This window comes from Phaenicophaeus curvirostris, chromosome 2 (genome assembly GCF_032191515.1).
Source record: "Phaenicophaeus curvirostris isolate KB17595 chromosome 2, BPBGC_Pcur_1.0, whole genome shotgun sequence".
Taxonomy (NCBI): Eukaryota; Metazoa; Chordata; class Aves; order Cuculiformes; family Cuculidae; genus Phaenicophaeus; species Phaenicophaeus curvirostris.
In genome coordinates, this window is record NC_091393.1 from 21,860,699 (window position 1) to 21,879,361 (window position 18,663).

At 37.7% G+C, this 18,663-nt stretch overlaps 1 protein-coding gene across 1 annotated transcript in view; it reads right to left on the reverse strand.

Moving 5' to 3' along the window:
• Positions 1-6,980: 6,980 nt before the first annotated feature.
• Positions 6,981-18,663, reverse strand: part of TINAG (tubulointerstitial nephritis antigen) — a 48,071-nt gene continuing 36,388 nt past the window's right edge. The window contains exons 10-11 of the mRNA XM_069851520.1: positions 8,249-8,294; positions 6,981-7,175 (exon numbers count right to left, since the gene is read on the reverse strand). Coding sequence (XP_069707621.1) covers positions 7,065-7,175; positions 8,249-8,294 — 157 coding nt within the window. The 3' untranslated portion in view covers positions 6,981-7,064. The remainder of the gene's footprint in view (positions 7,176-8,248; positions 8,295-18,663) is intronic.

Consider the following 18,663-nt stretch of genomic DNA (forward strand, 5'->3'; position numbering starts at 1 on the left):
GGGGCACCAGTCTGAACTATTCAAACAATTCACTTTCCCAACCTCAGTATGGATTTTCAGAATTAATCCAAAGGCTTTTCTTAAGGTCTTTCCCTAAGTTGGCCCACTTTCTCGATATTTTATCTTCCAGTGAATAATAGTTTAATTCTTTTGTAGTATGAGCCTCTGCTGTTGGAGCTATATATTGAGTGAGCAGAGTACCCCAACAAGGACTGAACAAGCACTGTCATGCAGGAAGGGAAACTGGCAGAGACTCAGGCTGAAAGAATGGTGCAACTGAATCAGACTGATAGCCGTTATCAAAATTTCTGATATACTCATTTATATTTTTTTCCTCTCTCTGCTCTTGTCAATTGGATGGTCTGTCCATTGAGAAAATTCAGTACCCAGGAATTATGTTAAATTTCTCATTCTCCTGTTGTCCTGAAGTAAATTCCAGCAGCCTTTCTGAAACATCATGGAAACTTATGGGAGAACAATTTTTCAAGCATATACAGATGGCCTGCCTGCAACTTATTTAAATATCAACTTCCCTGTCCAAAACATGAACATGTCAGTAAGGACAAAATATATAGCAATGCAGCACACATTAAGAGGCAACGCACTATGAGGAGGCAGAGAAGCATTACAATGGTGAAAGAAAATTCACATTAAAACTAGCCAATTAGTGAAATGCCATCTGTTCAACCATTTTTCACTTAAAAGCAGGAAGCTTTCTTGTTTAATGAAATAATTAAGTCTTCAAGTTTTGGAAAAATGAGTGACTAGCTGTATTTTTTCCCCCTCTATCTGGCCTTTTATATTGGATGAATCATTACATGATTATTTACCTTTAAAATTCCAATACAGCAGCCTCCCCCATGGTGCTCTTGTAGTTTTGTCTGTAGCGGTGTTGTATGAAACTTGGCAGAACTGTTCACTGGACATCAAACACACTCTTTTTTTTTTTAATCTTCATGCTCTCCTTCAGCACAGCTGTGTTAATCTCCTGTCACAGCTCATTTTGGTTTTGGACAGTTTTCCAACAAGGAGATTGAGAGTGAAACAGGGTTGAGTTCCAAGCCAAGTTGGAATGAGTAAAACCATTACAAGATGATGTTTAATGTAACTTCCAGTAGAAACATACTCTTGCTTTGGGCTTTCTCAAAGCTTGGCCCAGACCTGATGGAAGATCTGTAAGTATGGCCCTAATTTTTGTTTTAAAATAAGCTGAAACACAGCAAAACCTGGTGAGTTTTATTTCCAGGAGAAAAGTACAGTTAATTTTTATTCCAAGTCCTGCCAGAAAACAGAAAGAATTATTAAACCCTTCCCTCTTCATCCATCATTTTTTGCCTTGCTTCTTACATCAAGACTTTCACAAATTTCAGCAATTTGGTTTCTTTCTATTGAGGTCACACATTTTTTATGTAGTTTTCCACAGGCCATGGATCATACCAGGTAGGAGTACAGGGTATTTTTTAAAACTACTTGTGCAGATTGAAAAAAGAAAAGATGCGCATATTCTAAAGCCTTAATTGTCCAGTTTCCCTGCTTGCAATGTCCTTGATGTTCAGAAGTGCTGTTGGCTAATTTATGCCATCTCAACAAGAACAGTTGTGCCATTATGTTCAATAGCAAACTTGCCAATGAATCTGGACCATCAGTTGAGTCCTTCACAGTATGACAGTACATCACACGAGGAATAAATATTTGTCTTTTGAACACAAGTTTTCTACACATTTTTCTTTGATAAAACATTGTGCCGTGTATAATGATCTGATAGACACAATGCAGTAAATTGATGCTTTTGTGCTGGTTTCGCTGCAGACGAAAGGAGAAGGTGATAGTCTTCAGAGTTCTGCAATGCAAATGTGGTTGTGCTTAGATTAAGGCAGTAGTTTAAATTCATGAGTTCCTATCTATGTGTTTATGTGCCTGTCATTCTTGCACAGGTAAGTGAAACCTCCAGATAACACTTAATTGTTTCATACACAGCCTGAGGCAGTCCATGGCTTCAGGTGCTCCCAAAAGCTTTAAAGCACTGAGAATTTCAGTGGCAAGCAGAAATCAGGCTTCTCCCTCACCTGCCTTCTCCAGTAACAGCTTTGCATGCTGCTGCTCCACAATCAAGATCTCCAGACACAGCAATGAAGTGTTACAGATGAAGTAATACATTCACTAATGTCATTTGGTATGCATATTTGACAGCCATTCTGTTATAAAGAAAAGGAAAAATTGATTCCTTTCCTTTCATTCATACTGCCTTTAATATACCCCAACAAGTTGCTGCCATACGAAGCAGAAGTTCAGGGCATGCGACCCTCACTCACCCACATCTGCCAAATTCCATGGCTCTGAGTGACTGCTGAACAGTACATGGGACCAGGAATAAAAGACCAAGAAAATTCTAGCAATGGGGAGTCCCTGCATTGAATCTATCTAGAAATAAACGTCATAACTGGATACGGTTGTATCTTCTCTGAAGGGACATAGGGGTGTTTCAGAATAAAGCAAGGTTACTCACAGGTTCCTCTGGTAACTTGGGAAAAGACACCCATCCTGCTAAAGGCTTAATCCTTGCAGTGAGGAATGGGTGCAACAAGGCAAGCCAGTTGTTCACATAGAAAATTGTTACATAATGGTAGGTGCAGCATTAAGTGCCCAGGTACAAGATCCTGTCATGTCTCCAGTAAAACACTAAGCTGAAAGGATTTAGAAGCAAATCTCCCTCTCTCTCTGGTTCCTAGAAGTGTAGCTTCTTTTCTTCAGCCTTGTTGTCAGTCTAGGAACTTTCCTTGATCCTTGGAACTTAAGAAAAATAGTCTCCTTGTCATTCCTCTCAGGGTTTGTTTAGTCCCTGTTCCACAGGCAAGTTCTTACGCCCCTTGGATGTCCCTTTCCACTCATTTTAGGTTGCATTTCCCCAGAACATGACATTTGTTGTACCAAGGTTCGCATAAAGCTGTGCAGCTTTGAGTCCTGGTGCTGGCTGCCAACTTGAAGCCCAGGAGCCTCCCTAAGCTTAGCATGCCCAGGGGAAGCTCTCCTGGAGGGAGTTCAACCCCCACATCCAGGAGAAAGCAACCATCCTAAAAACTCTTTTTTCCCCCTCATCTAAGGTAAAAGTACAGGCAGTAAAGAGCAGGCAGGTAAAATCCAAGCCACGTGTTACATCCCTTAGCTAAACGCAGGGTAGCAACAACACAGTGCTGGCACAAAGGCCTCTCAGTTTTCTTAAGACAATGTTTTGGAGGTTGTCCAATATGCCTTACTTCTCCCATATTTAAAGTGTTTAAATACCACCCTGGCAAAACCTTTCCCTCTGCTCCAACCTCATTTGCAACCTGGCTGCCTTCAGCTTTTTGTTCTCTAGCAGTTGTGCTCATTAGGAGAAGTATTCAAATGCTTCTCTTTTCTCAATTAATTTTAACAGGAGTATGCACATACTGTGCTTTTAAGCTATTGTATGGCTACATAAAAGCATTTTCATCATGCATGCTTCTAAAATAATGACATGAAATGAAAATCCCTACTTTGGCAAGTGTCATCATTTTTTCAGACTTGCTAATGATGATGAGCAAACTCTGGAGGTGGAGAAACCTGATTGTTGTGTGCAGTGATTGCTAGTGAGGTAAGAAAGGAGCTTTCTGTCTCTCTTAGCCCCACCAAATTCTCTAACTAGAGCAAGGTGTAGAGACACCTCCCTGTGACTCACATGTCTGCACATGACTCAGACCCCTGAAGGTCTGAGAAGGTAGAGCCTTCAGGAATTTGGTGCTTGTCAGGCACCTCTATGCAAACATAATGACTCACTCACAGAATATTACCAGACTTTATATGCTTTCCATGGCATAGGAATCCAATCTTCAGGGTGTAATTTTCTATAATATAGCAGATAAGTGATGTACCTCTAACAGTAGGATGGAAAAAAAAGGGGTGAAAATAACATGAAAGTAGTTGTGTTCCTTTATTTGCTTGCTACAGCAGTTTTAATTTTAAAATTATTTTCCACTTGAAACCATCTCAAAGGGTGTTAGCAGTGTTCATCTACTAGATATTGCCAGTAACATTTAGGACATGGTTGTGGGAAAGCCCTGAAGGATGATCATTATAAACTGCAAAAGAAGCCTGTTCTGCTCAGTTAATATTGGGGAGATTAAAACTCTCCCAAAGTTCATGGGTATTTCTGTTCAGAGCTGTATCTGAAACTGTTTCTAAATATATAGGAGAATTTAGACAGAGGGTTTTCCATTAGTTATGGATACTGTCAGCTACCAGGTCACAAGACATATGTCCTTCTGGCTATTACTTACCCCATTTTAAAATTTCACAGTTAGACTGACAACTAATTAAAATTTCATATACTATGTTGTTAACAAGAAATATTTCAATGTGTAATCTGAGTGAGGATTTTTTTTTTTCCTGTCATCAAAATGTTACCTTCCTGGTTTTATGGAAAATAAAAGTTAAACTAAGTCAGAAACACAAAGGTTATTCCTGCATTGCCTTCTCTTCCTGGATTCTGAGCTGTCTAATGAGTTAAACTGAGCCACCTATTGTTCCTTTCTATTCATACAGGCAAATGCTCCAGGCTGTATGACACTTTTAGTCCAAGGTAGAAGACATGTCTGAGAATTAATGATTGAAAAAAAAAAAAAGAGAAATGAGAGAAGTGTCATCTTAATGAAGAGGAAGTTTCCTTGTACTCCCACCAAATAATGGACTAGAAAAGCTCAAAGCCTTTCTGGCATTTAAAATCTGTCTCCAGGTGGTCTGCATGAAGCAGAGGCACTGGTGTCCCCCAAGCCCCTTTGTCACCTGATCCCTGTGAGTGAGAAGACCTGCACTGGGAAACCATTTACCTGTGCTCTGAACAGCAGCAGAAGAGCTGCCTCAGCATCAAGTTGGTTTCAAAGAGGTAATTGGCTTCCAGGTGCAGACACATTTGGCTACATGTTAAATTCCAGGTACTGTAGCATTTCCACGGATAGCAACTTTATGGTACTAGAGAGTATGGAGAGGATCCTGGACACATAAATCACTCAAAGTACCAGCTGTTCACTCCAGAAGGTACTTGGAGCAGTATCACTCTGTAAACCATTAAATTGCTTTGATATGGTTGGTTTTGCTTCACTTGCATATGATGTTTCATTCGAGGCAAGATGATTATATGATCAAGATCTAGGAAAGTACTTTTCTCACCACTGAAGAAACTTAACATGACAGACCAGATCATGGAAAGATCTCGCAAGCAAATCAAGAATAGCAACAGCCACTGTCATAAATAAGAGCTACAGCAGTGCAAACCAGCTTGAAACAAAAAAAGAAACCACAAAAAACCAGTTGTCTAGATATGTTTTTTTACAGTTCCATTCATTTCAGAGCTAAATTCTTCTTCTTGAAATCTTGAAGTTTATGGAATCAATACATACCAAAAGGCTGGGTAGTAGCTGTGTAGATGTCTCAGTACATTTCACTCTCAAGTACAGGTTTACCTCACTAAACCTAGAAAAGTTACTTCTCTCAGAGCTCTAAGATATTCTAAAATTCCTTGTGTTAAAATTTGATATAAATTTCAAGTGGCTAAGGTTTTTGTGTCCAAATTCAGTTTATTATATGATACTAGAGACCACAGAAAAGATGTTGTACAACAGCATGATACCAACATTCTAATAATCGTTAAAGAAGAAGCTGGCGAAGGGTCTGGAGAACAAGTCTTATGAGGAGTGTCTGAGGGAACTGGGGTTGTTTAATCTGGAGAAAAGGAGGCTGAGGGGAGACCTTATTGCTGTCTACAGCTACCTGAAAGAAGGTTGTAGTGAGGCAGGTGTTGGTCTCTTCTCCCAAGTAACAAATGATAGGACTAGAGGAAATAGCCTCAAGTTGAAGAAGGGGATGTTTAGATTGGATATTAGGAAAAATTTCTTTGCCAAAAGGATTTTCAGGCACTAGAACAGGCTGCCTGGGGAAGTGGTGGAGTCTCCATCCCTGGAGGTATTTAAAAGGTGTGTAGAAGTGCTGCTTAGGGACATGGTTTAGTTGTTGACTTTTCCGTGTTAGGTTTACAATAACCTTAATGGTCTTTTCTAACCTAAATGATTCTCTGATTCTCTGTTTCTGTGTGATAGGAGGGGATGTATGCCAGTAGGCTTTTTCTTTATAAAGAAGCAGCTATGAGAGCATTAGGAGTGAAAGGGTTTCTTGTCTGCACTAATGATCCTGCTAGCCAACACCAGGGACTGTGCCTGAACTGCAGATGTGTCAGTAGACACAAATAACAGAATGTCTTTTCTATCTTTATCCATTGAAAATAGGCTTTTGGGAATGGTGACACATGGCTGCTCCCAGATTAAACAGTGAGAGGAAGGCAAGAAGTTCAGAAGTTAGCCTCATCCAGACTTAACTGAGGAGAAATTATATTTTCTTCATTATTTTCCTCTAATTAAATAAGCTATTAAAATTTTGATTTTTTAATTGTGGCTGTGGGAATCGGAATATACCATTTCACTGCAACTAATTTTTTGTGTGACTCTAAATGCATTGACTCGGTAGGACCTACCAGTAAAAAATGAATTTCTTGGAACAGATAATGATACATAGATACAACTTATCTAAGATAGGATAGGAAATAATTATTCTGTAACAGAATCAGAACTCTGCTTACATTTCTTTGGAATTTTTTACCCAGTAAGACCTTGAGCTGTCTGAGCCAATTAGTACTAACAATGTAACTGTTTATTTCAGGCATTGTTGAATTAACCATTAATAATATAACAAGGTAGTGGTGAGATGGAAATAAAAGAGAAGGGAGCTTCCTGCTCTGTGAGACACCAAGTTTTTCAGTAGTCCTGGACAAAACTGTCTTTTAGTACAAGGAAATGTTTGTCCCAACTTACATTGGAGAGGGTTGTGGTGCCTGCAGTGTGTTCCAGTCAGGAAGCCTTAATAAGCCATAATAGAAATAAAGGTAACTTACACAGACGACATTTTTATTTCTCTAGAAATACTCAATACGTGATGATGGAAAGAATAGTTACATAAAGCAGCATACGGTACAATACAATTAGAGTAGACAACTATGGCTATCCCAAAGTAGTTAAAATCAGCTTCTCAATATCACACTCATTTTGGCCACGTAGAATCCTAAAATAGCCATTTTCTCCCCAAGATTTTCCCCAAGAATTTGCAGCAATCTAAAGGAAAACAAAGAGGAAGAAAAATTCCAATTTTAATTTTAAAGTATTATTTAAAAATGCAGAGCATAAAATGCAAAATAAATCTTTTGTACTACTTTCCTTTTTAAGAAACAGAGTTTCTCACATCTGGTGTACTGAGAATCAGAACACACCTTTTTCTGACTTCTAATCATTTTCTCCTTTTTGTTTTGATCAAAATTTCAGTTCCAAAACCGGGCTTAATAAAAATGGAATGCTATGTATGTGTGGCAGTTTCATAAACAGAAGCAGAAATCATTAGATAATTCAACTACTGGCTGGACAAAGTAGTCATTGAAACGACAGTGGACAAAATTCCCATCACAAATAATCTGTTAAAGAGAAACCCAAGATACAAAAAAGGTGACTTCTAATAAATTAGTTTCATTCATTTAGGTGTTGACATATTGAGTAACTTAGCTTCTAATGAAGTCAGTAGAAGTTTTGCTATAGGTGTCAGTGTAACTACCTACCATAAGCCCTGCCATCAGCTATGTAAACTCAAATTACCTTCTACTGAACACAGGAATAATGAGATGAGCTATTAATCATATTCAAAGTAATAAAATCTGACTTACTCTAAATGGATGAAAGCCAATGTTTTTTTTTTTTTCCTCATAGCTGGATAGCATTTGACAATGTTGTTTAAATAGATAGCTTGTCTTTTCCAAATGTTTTAATAATTAATATTAATTACTTTTATTGAGTCTCATTTGCAGACATCAAAGAGAACTGAGTCGTCATAGGCTATTTGAGTAACATTTGAGGATTTGAATAAGATCTGAGATGGAAAAGACAGCATAGGGAAAAGCACAGATATAGGTTGGAGACCGGATGAAACAGGCTTTGAAGTTGAAGTAGATGATGCTGTAGTTCAAAGGTCAGCATGATAAAAGTTATCATAAAGGTGACAGAATTATGCAGGAAGCTTTAAGATGAAGGGTAAGAACAGATGCAGAGAGAGTGGATGGAAGGAAAGAAGCTGGTTTAGACAATCTGTCTTGTAAAGATTTTGCTTTGTCCTCAAAACACAGTACTAAGGATTCACTTACCCAGAACTTCTGTTTCTGTCCATTTTTGTCAGGTAATGCTCCCCACCTGTAACAAGAGACAGTACTAGTGAGACCTTTGATGTGTACATTCACAGTTTGTAGCTTTATGCAAGCAACCAGAAATGAGAACTTGTCTTGCTTATTTGTCCTAATACCAGTACCAGACCAAAGCACAACTGATAGATGTCTCCATGTTTAAATACCAAACTCTGCTAATGATGAAAATGAAAATAAGTATCCTGGTAACCATGAGACAAATTGCCGTCAGGGACTACAAATACTCAACACAAGTGTTATTTTAGTCTGTCATTGGAAAAAAACGTTTTCATTGACAGAATCTCTCCTCTGGAGAGCTTGTCAGCTCAGCTGAACTGCGTAGGAGTACTGAAATTAATGTGAACACTTTTCTTCAATTCAGCAGAAAATCCTTAAAAACATTTCTGTTAAAGATCTTGTCCAACACCTTTAAAAAAATAGCTGGTTAGATTGGACTGAAAATGTTCCCACCTTTTCTCAGCTCAAATTAAATTGTTGACAACCTTATCTGTTTTAGTGTACAGTGTGTATTGTAAACCTGATGTTTCTTTGACATCTTTGAGGACATCTCAAATGTTGTGTCAATGTCCATGAAAACGCACAAGAGATTGTCCTTATCTGCCAGGTAATACAACTTTCAGAACTGTTTTGTTGTAGTGCTCTGAGTTTTTAGCTCTGCAGAAAATGTTCCAAGGCCATCGTCTGGATGTAGTTCAATAAGTAAAAGCTTCCTGCACAGCTTAGGTAGATAAGTATATATGGTGGATCTACTGATTGCTTAAAGACCTCTGCCACGATTTGCATTTATACAATTATAGAATGAAGGCTTATCTAGTTACTATTCACAGGTCATGATACTTGGATTCCTGTAAAAGGGCACAAATGAGGTGAAAACTGAAGATGTGAGCTTTCAGGTTTTTTTTCCACAGTATAAATGTAATCCAAGACTGTAGAGAATGCAATTGACATGGTGTTTATTGATGTATATCCTCCAATGTCGTATGTTTGAGTGGTATTTGCAGTGCTCCATTCACTTTGAAAGGCAAACCACAAAAATATAAGAAAGCCCACACTGTGAATGGAAAAAACTAGGATTTTGCTGTCATCTTAAAAAAACTTAAAAATGTAAGAAAATGTAAAAAAATTTGAACAGCCACAGTGGCATCATCTCTTCTTGGTTAATAGTGAACCTTAATGTATATGGAATACCTGCACTTCCAGCTGAAGGGAAAAAAGAGCAAGATAAATTAGTGATTAGCAGAGAGGTGAAGTCTGGATTACAGTTACAAGCATAAATTGTAGCTACTGCTCATTAAATGCAATGAATTATAACAATGATGTTAGTAGTAATGACCACTGAATGTAATTTTTTTTTTAAAAAGCCTCATGATAATTTTTCTTTGCACTACTATGCAACAGTTCAGGAATTATTAAAAATCTTTGCCATTTCTTTGCCAAATATATTTCAGATACAGTCTGTCATGATCATGAATTTAAAACAAAGATATAAGTTATCTGATTTCATATCAGATTCAAATTACTTCTTTGACCATTTTACTAAAAATTCAGCTGCGGTGTGAAAGTCCAATATTTACATCTGTCTTAAAGACAGAAGAAAATTGCCTTGAATTTATATTCATATAATCTTGTTTTCATTGCTTCATATTATATCTCCAATTCATTTCAGCAGGATGATGATCACTTCCTGTAGATTCACATTTCTGCCATTAAATTTTTTTTCCAATTTTTGTTATTTTCTAAAAAATAAGAAGTCAAATTCTAGTTTCATACTCTGATAGGAATTTATTGATTATCTGAAATGTTTCTAAATGGAAGAAAACTTAGAAACCAAAGTGGAAAAGGATCTTTTTTTATCTTTGATTATAACATATCCATGTATTTAATTTCCTGGGGTTTGTTCCATTACAAGAGAGGTACTTGACATGAATTTTGTCTTACAGTTTAGAAAGAGAGCTGCTTACTCACTAATCCATGCCCATGGGCGTTCATCCAAATACTCTAAATTAAAATACATTAAATTAAAGTGTACAAGAGTGCACCCAGGAGGTCAAGAAAAGTGACTAATCCCCTTTATTCAGTACCTGCCTGTCTGCGTCCAGAGCACTGTGACCAGTTTTGGGTTTCCCTATACAGGAAAGACATTAACAGCCTGGAACAAGACCAGCAGGAGTCCGCTGAGATGCTTGAGGTCTAGACCACATGATGTGCAAGGAGAGGTTGAGGGATCTGGCTTTGTTGAGCCCTCAGGGAAGGTGGCTCAGGGGAGATCTATTTATTGTCTTCTGCTTTAAAAAGGGAGGAATATAGAGAAGATACATTAGACTCTCCTGATAAATGCACAGCCAATTCCCCCTTCCAATTTAAAGCCATTTTCCCTTGTTCTGTCACTACAGGCCCTTGTAAAAAGCCCCTCCCCAGCTTTCCTGTAGCCCCTGCAGGCACTGGAAAGTCGCTATAAGATCTCCCTGGAGCCTTCTCTTCTCCACGATGAACAACCCCAACTCTCTCAGCCTGTCCTCAGAGCAGAGGTGCTCCACGAGGTCCTAGGCATGTTTCCTAAAACTCAGCAGTGTTTGTTCAGGTTTATTCCGAAGACTAGCTGTGATTCACTAATTCTCATTTCTCCCGGGCTAATGGGTGTCTCTCTCAGTCTAAAAAAAACACTGAGCTGTAATGGAAACAGCTGCTGTTTTCTGAACCATGCTCCCTATATATTGTTTAATGATGCAGTCTTTGTGGCCACATGCCAGTTTGAGTTGACTTCTTGCCTCTGGGAGTGAACGCCAGCTCCATCAAGAGCATTTCTGGGGATTTCTTGGCACATTCATATTAATATACCTTTTAAAGAGGAAGCAATTCTTTCAAAGTACTCCTATGTGGAACATGATTCTGCAGTTGTATCTTTAGGAAAGGAGGATATATTTTCTCAAATAGCTTTCTCAATATAAGTATTGCATTTGATCTTTGTAATTTCTCTTTTTCCCTTTTCTTGCCTACAAAGTTATACTTCAGTAATTTTCATGATTGCAGCTTTACTGCTGGAATAAATTCATTCTGCATCGTATCCCTTAATTGCACGTAACAAACATGTTCTGGCATCTAAGCACAGATTCCACTTTAAGCTTGATTTAAGTTAAGATTCCGCAGAGAAAAAAAAATTTCTAACCTTTCTGGTGCTAAGCCAAGCACCTGAAGGTGAATTTTCTGAGTTATAAAACATATATGCTATAAATTAATAATTTATAATTTAACTAGTGTTTTTCTTGCTGTTGTAAGTTCTAACCCTTGAAATACGTACAAAGAATGATTGATAAGAATTTACTAAAATGATCAGATTATAGTAATATAAATCCAGAGGATTTACTAAAATTCTTAGCCATCCACTAGGCTGAATGGAAACAGCATGGCATCCTATTTCAACAGTTCAAAACCCCATTTTTTCAATTGGATTCCTGCCCTGTATATTTTCCTATGCAGACTGGACTCTATACAAATATCTTTTCCTGAGTCTGGGTGATCTTTGAGATTTGACTTCTTTACTTATTTCCTATTTAAAAATAGACATTAGCCGCAAAAATATACTCATTAATAAATTAAAAAGGAGCCCTCATGGAAGACACTATGGAGTAAAAAGTAACCTGGTGTATCATTGATAACAACAGTGAAAAGTAATAACATTCCAGAACATTTTCTTGGTGAGAAGTAACTTAGAGAAAGTGTTTATTGGTCTGTCAAAATCTTAAAACACAAAAATAAAAAAATTCGAAACATCCCTAAAAATATAATCACAGAATCACTAGGTTGGAAAAGACCTCCAGGATCACCGAGTCCAACCATTCCTACCAATCACTAAACCATGTCCCTCAGCACCTCATCCACCTGTCCTTTAAACACCTTCAGAGATGGTGAATCAACCACCTCCCTGGGCAGCCTCTGCCAGTGCCCAATGACCCTTTCCATGAAAAATTTTTTTCTGATGTCAAGCCTCAACCTCCCCTGGTGGAGCTTGAGGCCATTCCCTCTTGTCCTGTCCCCTGTCACTTGGGAGAAGAGGCCAGCACCCTCCTCTCCACAACCTCCTTTCAGGTAGTTGTAGAGAGCAATGAGGTCTCCCCTCAGCCTCCTCTTCTCCAGGCTAAACACCCCCAGCTCTCTCAGCTGTTCCTCTTAAGGCCTGTTCTCCAGCCCCCTCACCAGCTTTGTTGCTCTTCTCTGGACTCTCTCCAGAGCCTCAACATCCTTCTTGTGGTGAGGGGCCCAGAACTGAACACAGGATTCGAGGAGCAGTCTCACCAGTGCCGAGTCCAGAGGGAGAATAACCTCCCTGGACCTGCTGGTCATGCTGTTTCTGATCCAAGCCAAGATGCCATTGGCCTTCTTGGCCACCTGGGCCACTGCTGGCTCATGTTCAGTCGCTGTCAACCAACACCCCCAGGTCCCTCCCCTCCAGGCAGCTTTCTAGACAGACTTCTCCTAGTCTGTAGCACTGCTCAGGGTTGTTGTGCCCCAAGTGCAGGACCCGGCATTTGGCCTTGTTAAACCTCATGCCATTGGTCTCAGCCCAGCGGTCCAGCCTGGGAACTTGAATCCTGAAGGAGCGAAACAAACCACCAGAATTTAAAAGTGAAATGCTCACCACCTTTGTCTGTCCCAGAAAATTGACAGATCTGCACAGATTATGAAAGGTACCAGCAGTTCAAGGGTCATATTAATCAATGCAAATTTTCCTTTGGGAATACTGTGGAAAAGTAGAATACATAATATAATTACAATGCTTAAAAAAATGTGCTTAATACAGTGTATAACTTTTTTACTGGTTTCTTCTGAGATTTAAGCAGTACATTGGTATAATAATGTAAATGTTGATGTCGGAACTGGAATTAGAATGTGTCTTTCTAATGACAGTAAAACACTGGGATTTATTTCAAGTTTAAGATATCTAAATGTGTGTGTCCCACCGTAGGAAACCGAGTATATTTTTATGCATTCACTTGCCTAAAAGCAGGTGTCTAGGGCTATTTCAGATGTCTTAGGGTGCCTGGGACATCCACAGGTTTCTGGCAGACGTGACAGAGGACCTTTGAGACATCCACATCCTTTTGGAGACACAACCAGCTGGAAAGATTTTTGTACTTCTGGTAGCACCAAGTACTTCTGTGTGGGAAACTAGTGGATCTGTGAGCAGTTGTAGCTGAGTTGCTCTCCAGCCTTGCACTTTGTTGACTCAATCACCATCTCTGTGATGAGAATTTGGATGTCTAGCACATCACATTTACCTGACTCACAAATTAAATCCTGACATAATTAATTGTCTAATGAAGCATGAAATGAGCAAAGGAGAAGATTGGAAATCTTTAGGAAATATAAAGTATTAGCATAGGAATCAGCAGACAACATTTGCCCAAAACTGTTAATGTGCTAAGATAATATAAATAAAAGTAATAATAATTGGCAATCTTCACATGTGTTTGATATTATTCAAAAGAAAGGAAAAAGAAAAACAGCAGTTATGAAAAATATATTGCCTACAGAAGACTGTCAGGATGTAAATTTAGATAACTGAATGTATGTAAACATGAAAAAATAAATATGGATTTATAAGCTACTATTAATTATGTATCAAAAAAATGAAAGGGAAGCATAGCAGTGTTTTACAGGAATTTAAAAAAAACTGCAGATAATGAAAAACAATTCTTGGACCTGTGCAAAATTTATTTTAAACTCCAAAGTCATATTTCACCCTAGAAAAAAAAAAAACCACAGCAAAAATAATCAAAAGTTATTTACTTTTAAAGTAAATGTCTTATCCACTTGTTGGGGAAATACAATGCATCAGCTTCCAAAACTACACAAATGTAACACATGATTTCAGAATAAATTATGAAAATTAAGACATTAGAGACTGAAGGACTCACATGCGATCCATTTTAAACCATCAGAGATAAAATCAAATCATTTAGAAAAGTGGGGAAAATTATCATAATAAACAACATAGAAATAACCAGTTTTATGTGTATCAGTTTTTCACAATATAGCACAAAATCACAGATTATACAATTTGGTTGAACAAAATTAAACCAGGAATGTATTGTGTGAAAAATGTTCTTAAACTCATCTGGGATGCTATTATGTTCCCTCATGTCTTGGAGCAATACCTGGTTTAGGGACCAACAGACTGGAAGGGAAAATGATACTTTAGTCATTTTTTCCTGTAAAACAGCTGTGCTTTGGAGTGTTAATCATAGAAAAGAACCCCTTTGTTCTGGACATTGTAAGTGAATATTATTTAGCAGAAGAGCAAATCTTGTTGCCATTATCTGCTTTCTGAAAGTAACCTTTAAAGAAAAAAATATAGAAGTATATTTATGAATCTGAGAAGTATCAGTATTTTGCCTATAAGTTAAAATCAATGGGAATTAATAAATTATTGTTACTACTCCATGAAATACTATGACATTTTCAGAGTTTTCAGCTGATACAATTTCTTTAATACAGTCCGTATTATATCTCCTCCTACAATACTTTTTCTTTGAGATTTCTTGTTCCTGAGACTCTGCAGTTCATGTAGCCAACATAGTCACTACCAGTTACTCCCTAAAGTAGACCTATCCAAACTTTGTGTTCCTAACTAATGACACTTTGATCTGATAGAAGATAATAAGAGATTTCTAGTGTCTCCAGGGAAGCCAAGTCCTTGGAAGTTTGTAGATGTGATAGTGAGAAGAAAATTAGACATGGAGTCTCCCTTAAGTATGTTAACAACATCAGAAAGAAAATGTAAGAAGCTGAGGCTAAAAGTAGGCAAGATCATGCATGTTTTGAGCAAAGAATTATGCAGTGTATGCTACACTAAATCCAGTAACTGCTAGGAATAAATAGAGCAGCAGTAACAAGCATTTGTGTGACAAACTGAGAAATGAATAAATGAAAATGTATAGACACTAACCATCTCAATGTGTGTAGGGCTCAAACGCCAAGCAGAAAGAGGAGATTAAATGTCCTATATTAATCTATAGGGAGAATAGGAGGAAGAAGTCCAGGAAAAAAAATCAAGAAAGAAATATCCCAACAATGAAGTAATTTAACTCTTAGTGGAATTAGTTTGCAAGTGGAAATTACAGATACTTTTGAAAATGGGTTGACAGGTTCTTGGATAACATCCATTAAAGAACAATATTACGTTTCTGGAAGATAACCAAAATAATCTGATAGTGCTTTTTTCTCTTGCTTTTGTGATAATTCCAGCTTGATATTTACTCCAAATGAATGACATTTCAAAAGCAAACAGCTGCTGGACCTCATTACTCACAGAGGCAGGGAATCTGTTAGGGTTATTTTTACAAAGGTTTAGACCACTAATGTCCCCACCTTCGGTATTTTTAGGAAAAGCTTTCAACCTTACCACTCAAAATTTCCATTTTTATTAAGAAGAAAAAGAAGAGATTTTAAGGAAACATTATCAATTACCAAAAAATCACTTTAAAAAGGGAGTTTTCCTCTGTCTGACAGAAATATCCTGTAAGAAATAAATCACTTAGTTTTCTAAAAGAAACTATCATGATCTTCAATCTAAAATAACCTTGAATAAAAAGAAGTAATTTCAATGAACTCCATTTGATTCCCTTCAGGAGAAAAAGAAGGGAGGTATTTCCATTTTCTCAGGGAAAACCACCTCCAACTGGCTCTGTAAAGAGGATTCTGGTGCTTTTCCAGATAAAAGGACAAGTACTTGTGTGCTTCTAGAAAAGGATATTCATAATTTCGTGTCCAGTTTTACACAGCAGAGGCACCCTATCTGTCCTTTCCAGTAACAACTTTCCCTTGATATTAATTCTGTAGGTGTAGGTCCTGAATGCACAACTATGCACAACACTTAAAAACTGGAATATGGAGACTGTTTCAGTATTCTTCCATAGAATGCAAATTCATTTTGCATGAACATTTTCCTCATTTCTTTTGTAGTGTATCACTACAATACAAGTGGACCACACAAGACTTGGGTGGAAATATAAACCAAAGGTTCAGGAAAAAAACCCCAAAACACACATAGCATTTGATAATTACATGTCATTGAATAAAACAGTGCAAAAACTGGAAATAAAACCTAAAATTAAAAAAGACACTATCAGCAATGGCTTCAAAACTGAGGTGTAGTCAGTTTTGTAGGATAACAGAAACTAGATTCAAGCATGGTAAGTAAAATGCTGTTAACAGCAAATACATCAAAGACAAAGCAGAGCATGTAACTGTTATTTAAGCTGTGCCCTTAAGACTGATGATGTTTACTAATAAGAAATCAGGTCTTAAGAGTGAAAAAGAATGACAGGTCTCAGATCTCATGCTATTAATTCCTACAGATGTGTCAATGTTACTGGACATCTGTGCTTTGCATTACCTTAGAAATTAAAGTGTTTACTGAACATGAACACCAATGCTCTAGGAAGCAGCATTCTACATAATCTTTCTATCTTCTGCCATTAAACAATTTATATCTGGAACAGACTTCTCAGTTCCCATATACAAATAAAAAATACACAAACGCTGAAATACAATTTAAAATCACTCCTGCAATTTTTTTCAACCATTTCAACCCACAGTCGCAGTTTCCAAGTTATACGGTTTATAAGTTGAATGTTGGATTCACTGAAGTCACTGGCAAAACTCTCAACTTTAAAGGAATAAAGCTAAGCTTCTTCTGTAGTTAGTCAGTCAATTTGGTTTTTTGTTTGCAATGGCTCCTCCCTGTCTTCCTAGACTGGGAGTTCATTGAAGATAGGATTGTGTTACATCCTATCTTCACAGAAATAAGCCATGAATGTGCTAAAGAATAACATACATAGAGGATGACTAAAGAAAATGTATGTATTCTGTTTTTAAGGTTATGGTGTTTACTCATATTTTGCTTTCTCATTTTTTTCCTAATTTTGTACTTTTTTTCAAATATTTTAATTGCTGTTAACATCTGCATTCACAAGGATCTTCAGGTCAAATGAGACAACTAGAAACCTTATATAACATCCAATACAATCACAACATAGACGTAGAAAAGAATTTTTCAGTTGGAAAGGACCTATAATGACCATCTCGTCCAACTGCCCAACCAATTCATGGCTGACCAAAAGTTAAAGCATGTTTTTAAGGGCATTGTCCAAATGCCTCTTTAACACTGACAAGCTTGGGACATTGACCACTTCACTAGGAAGCCTGCTCCAGTGTTTGAACACCCTCTCAATAAAGAAATGCTTCCTAATGTCCAGTCTAAGCCTCCTGTAGCACAGCTTTGAGCCATTCCCATATGTCCTACCACTTCATACAGGGTACAAGAGATCAGCACCTCCCTCTCCACTTCCTCGGGAAGCTGTGGAGAGCAATGAGGTCTCCCCTCAGCCTCCTCTTCTCCAAACTAGACAGGCCCAAAGTCCTTAACTTCTCATAGGATATGCCTTCCAGCCGTTTCACCAACTCTGTTGTCCTCCTCTGGATGCATAAAAGGACCTTCACATCCTTCTTAAACTGCAGGACCCAGAAGTACACGCGTACTCCAGGTGAGGTTACAGCAACACTGAGTACAGCAAGTTAATCACGTCTTTTGGCCTGCTGGTTAAACTGAGTTTGATGCATCGCAGGATGTGGTTTGCCCTCTCGGCTGCCAGAGCACATGAACCACAGGATTTCCACAGTCATACATTTAATGAGATATTTCTGACCCTTTCCATCTCTGAAAAAAAAATGCTGGTGATCAAACAGGACTCAGTGAAGTCCAGATTCATCCAATTCAACTTTAGGGAACTGAGGTATTTGGATAAGGAAAAGAACCACTTTGCTATTAAGAGAGAGGGGTAATTCCTGAAGTTAATTCATCCCACCTAAGTGCTGACCACAATCAGTGCTAAGAAATTAGACTCATTTATCTCTCTAATACTGTATTTACTATGTAGCCATTCCTAATTTGCTGTCACCACACTGGCCAAACAAACAATGAAGCCTCTTGGATTAAAATACCGTCTTCCCACAGACAATAAGTACACAGCAATAGGACACAAAGATTACTTAATGCCTCTCATCTTGACCTGGTTTATTTTAATAATAAAGTTATGTTTCTGTAAAAGGCTCAGTGTACCTCCTTCTCCTGATAAAAAGAGAGTAGGAGAGAAATACATGCAGTCTAAAGATTTCATCTTACTTTATTCCCTGAATTTAGTCTTATAACTACCACAATGTTACTTGACAAAAAAGGCATGATGATTGCAGGTTATGTCTTATTCTTAGTGCTGTAACACAAAATCAGTACTTCTCAAAAAACAGGATTTTCATCTACTCAGTTAGACAAAATTTAGTTCTTAATATTTTACTAATAA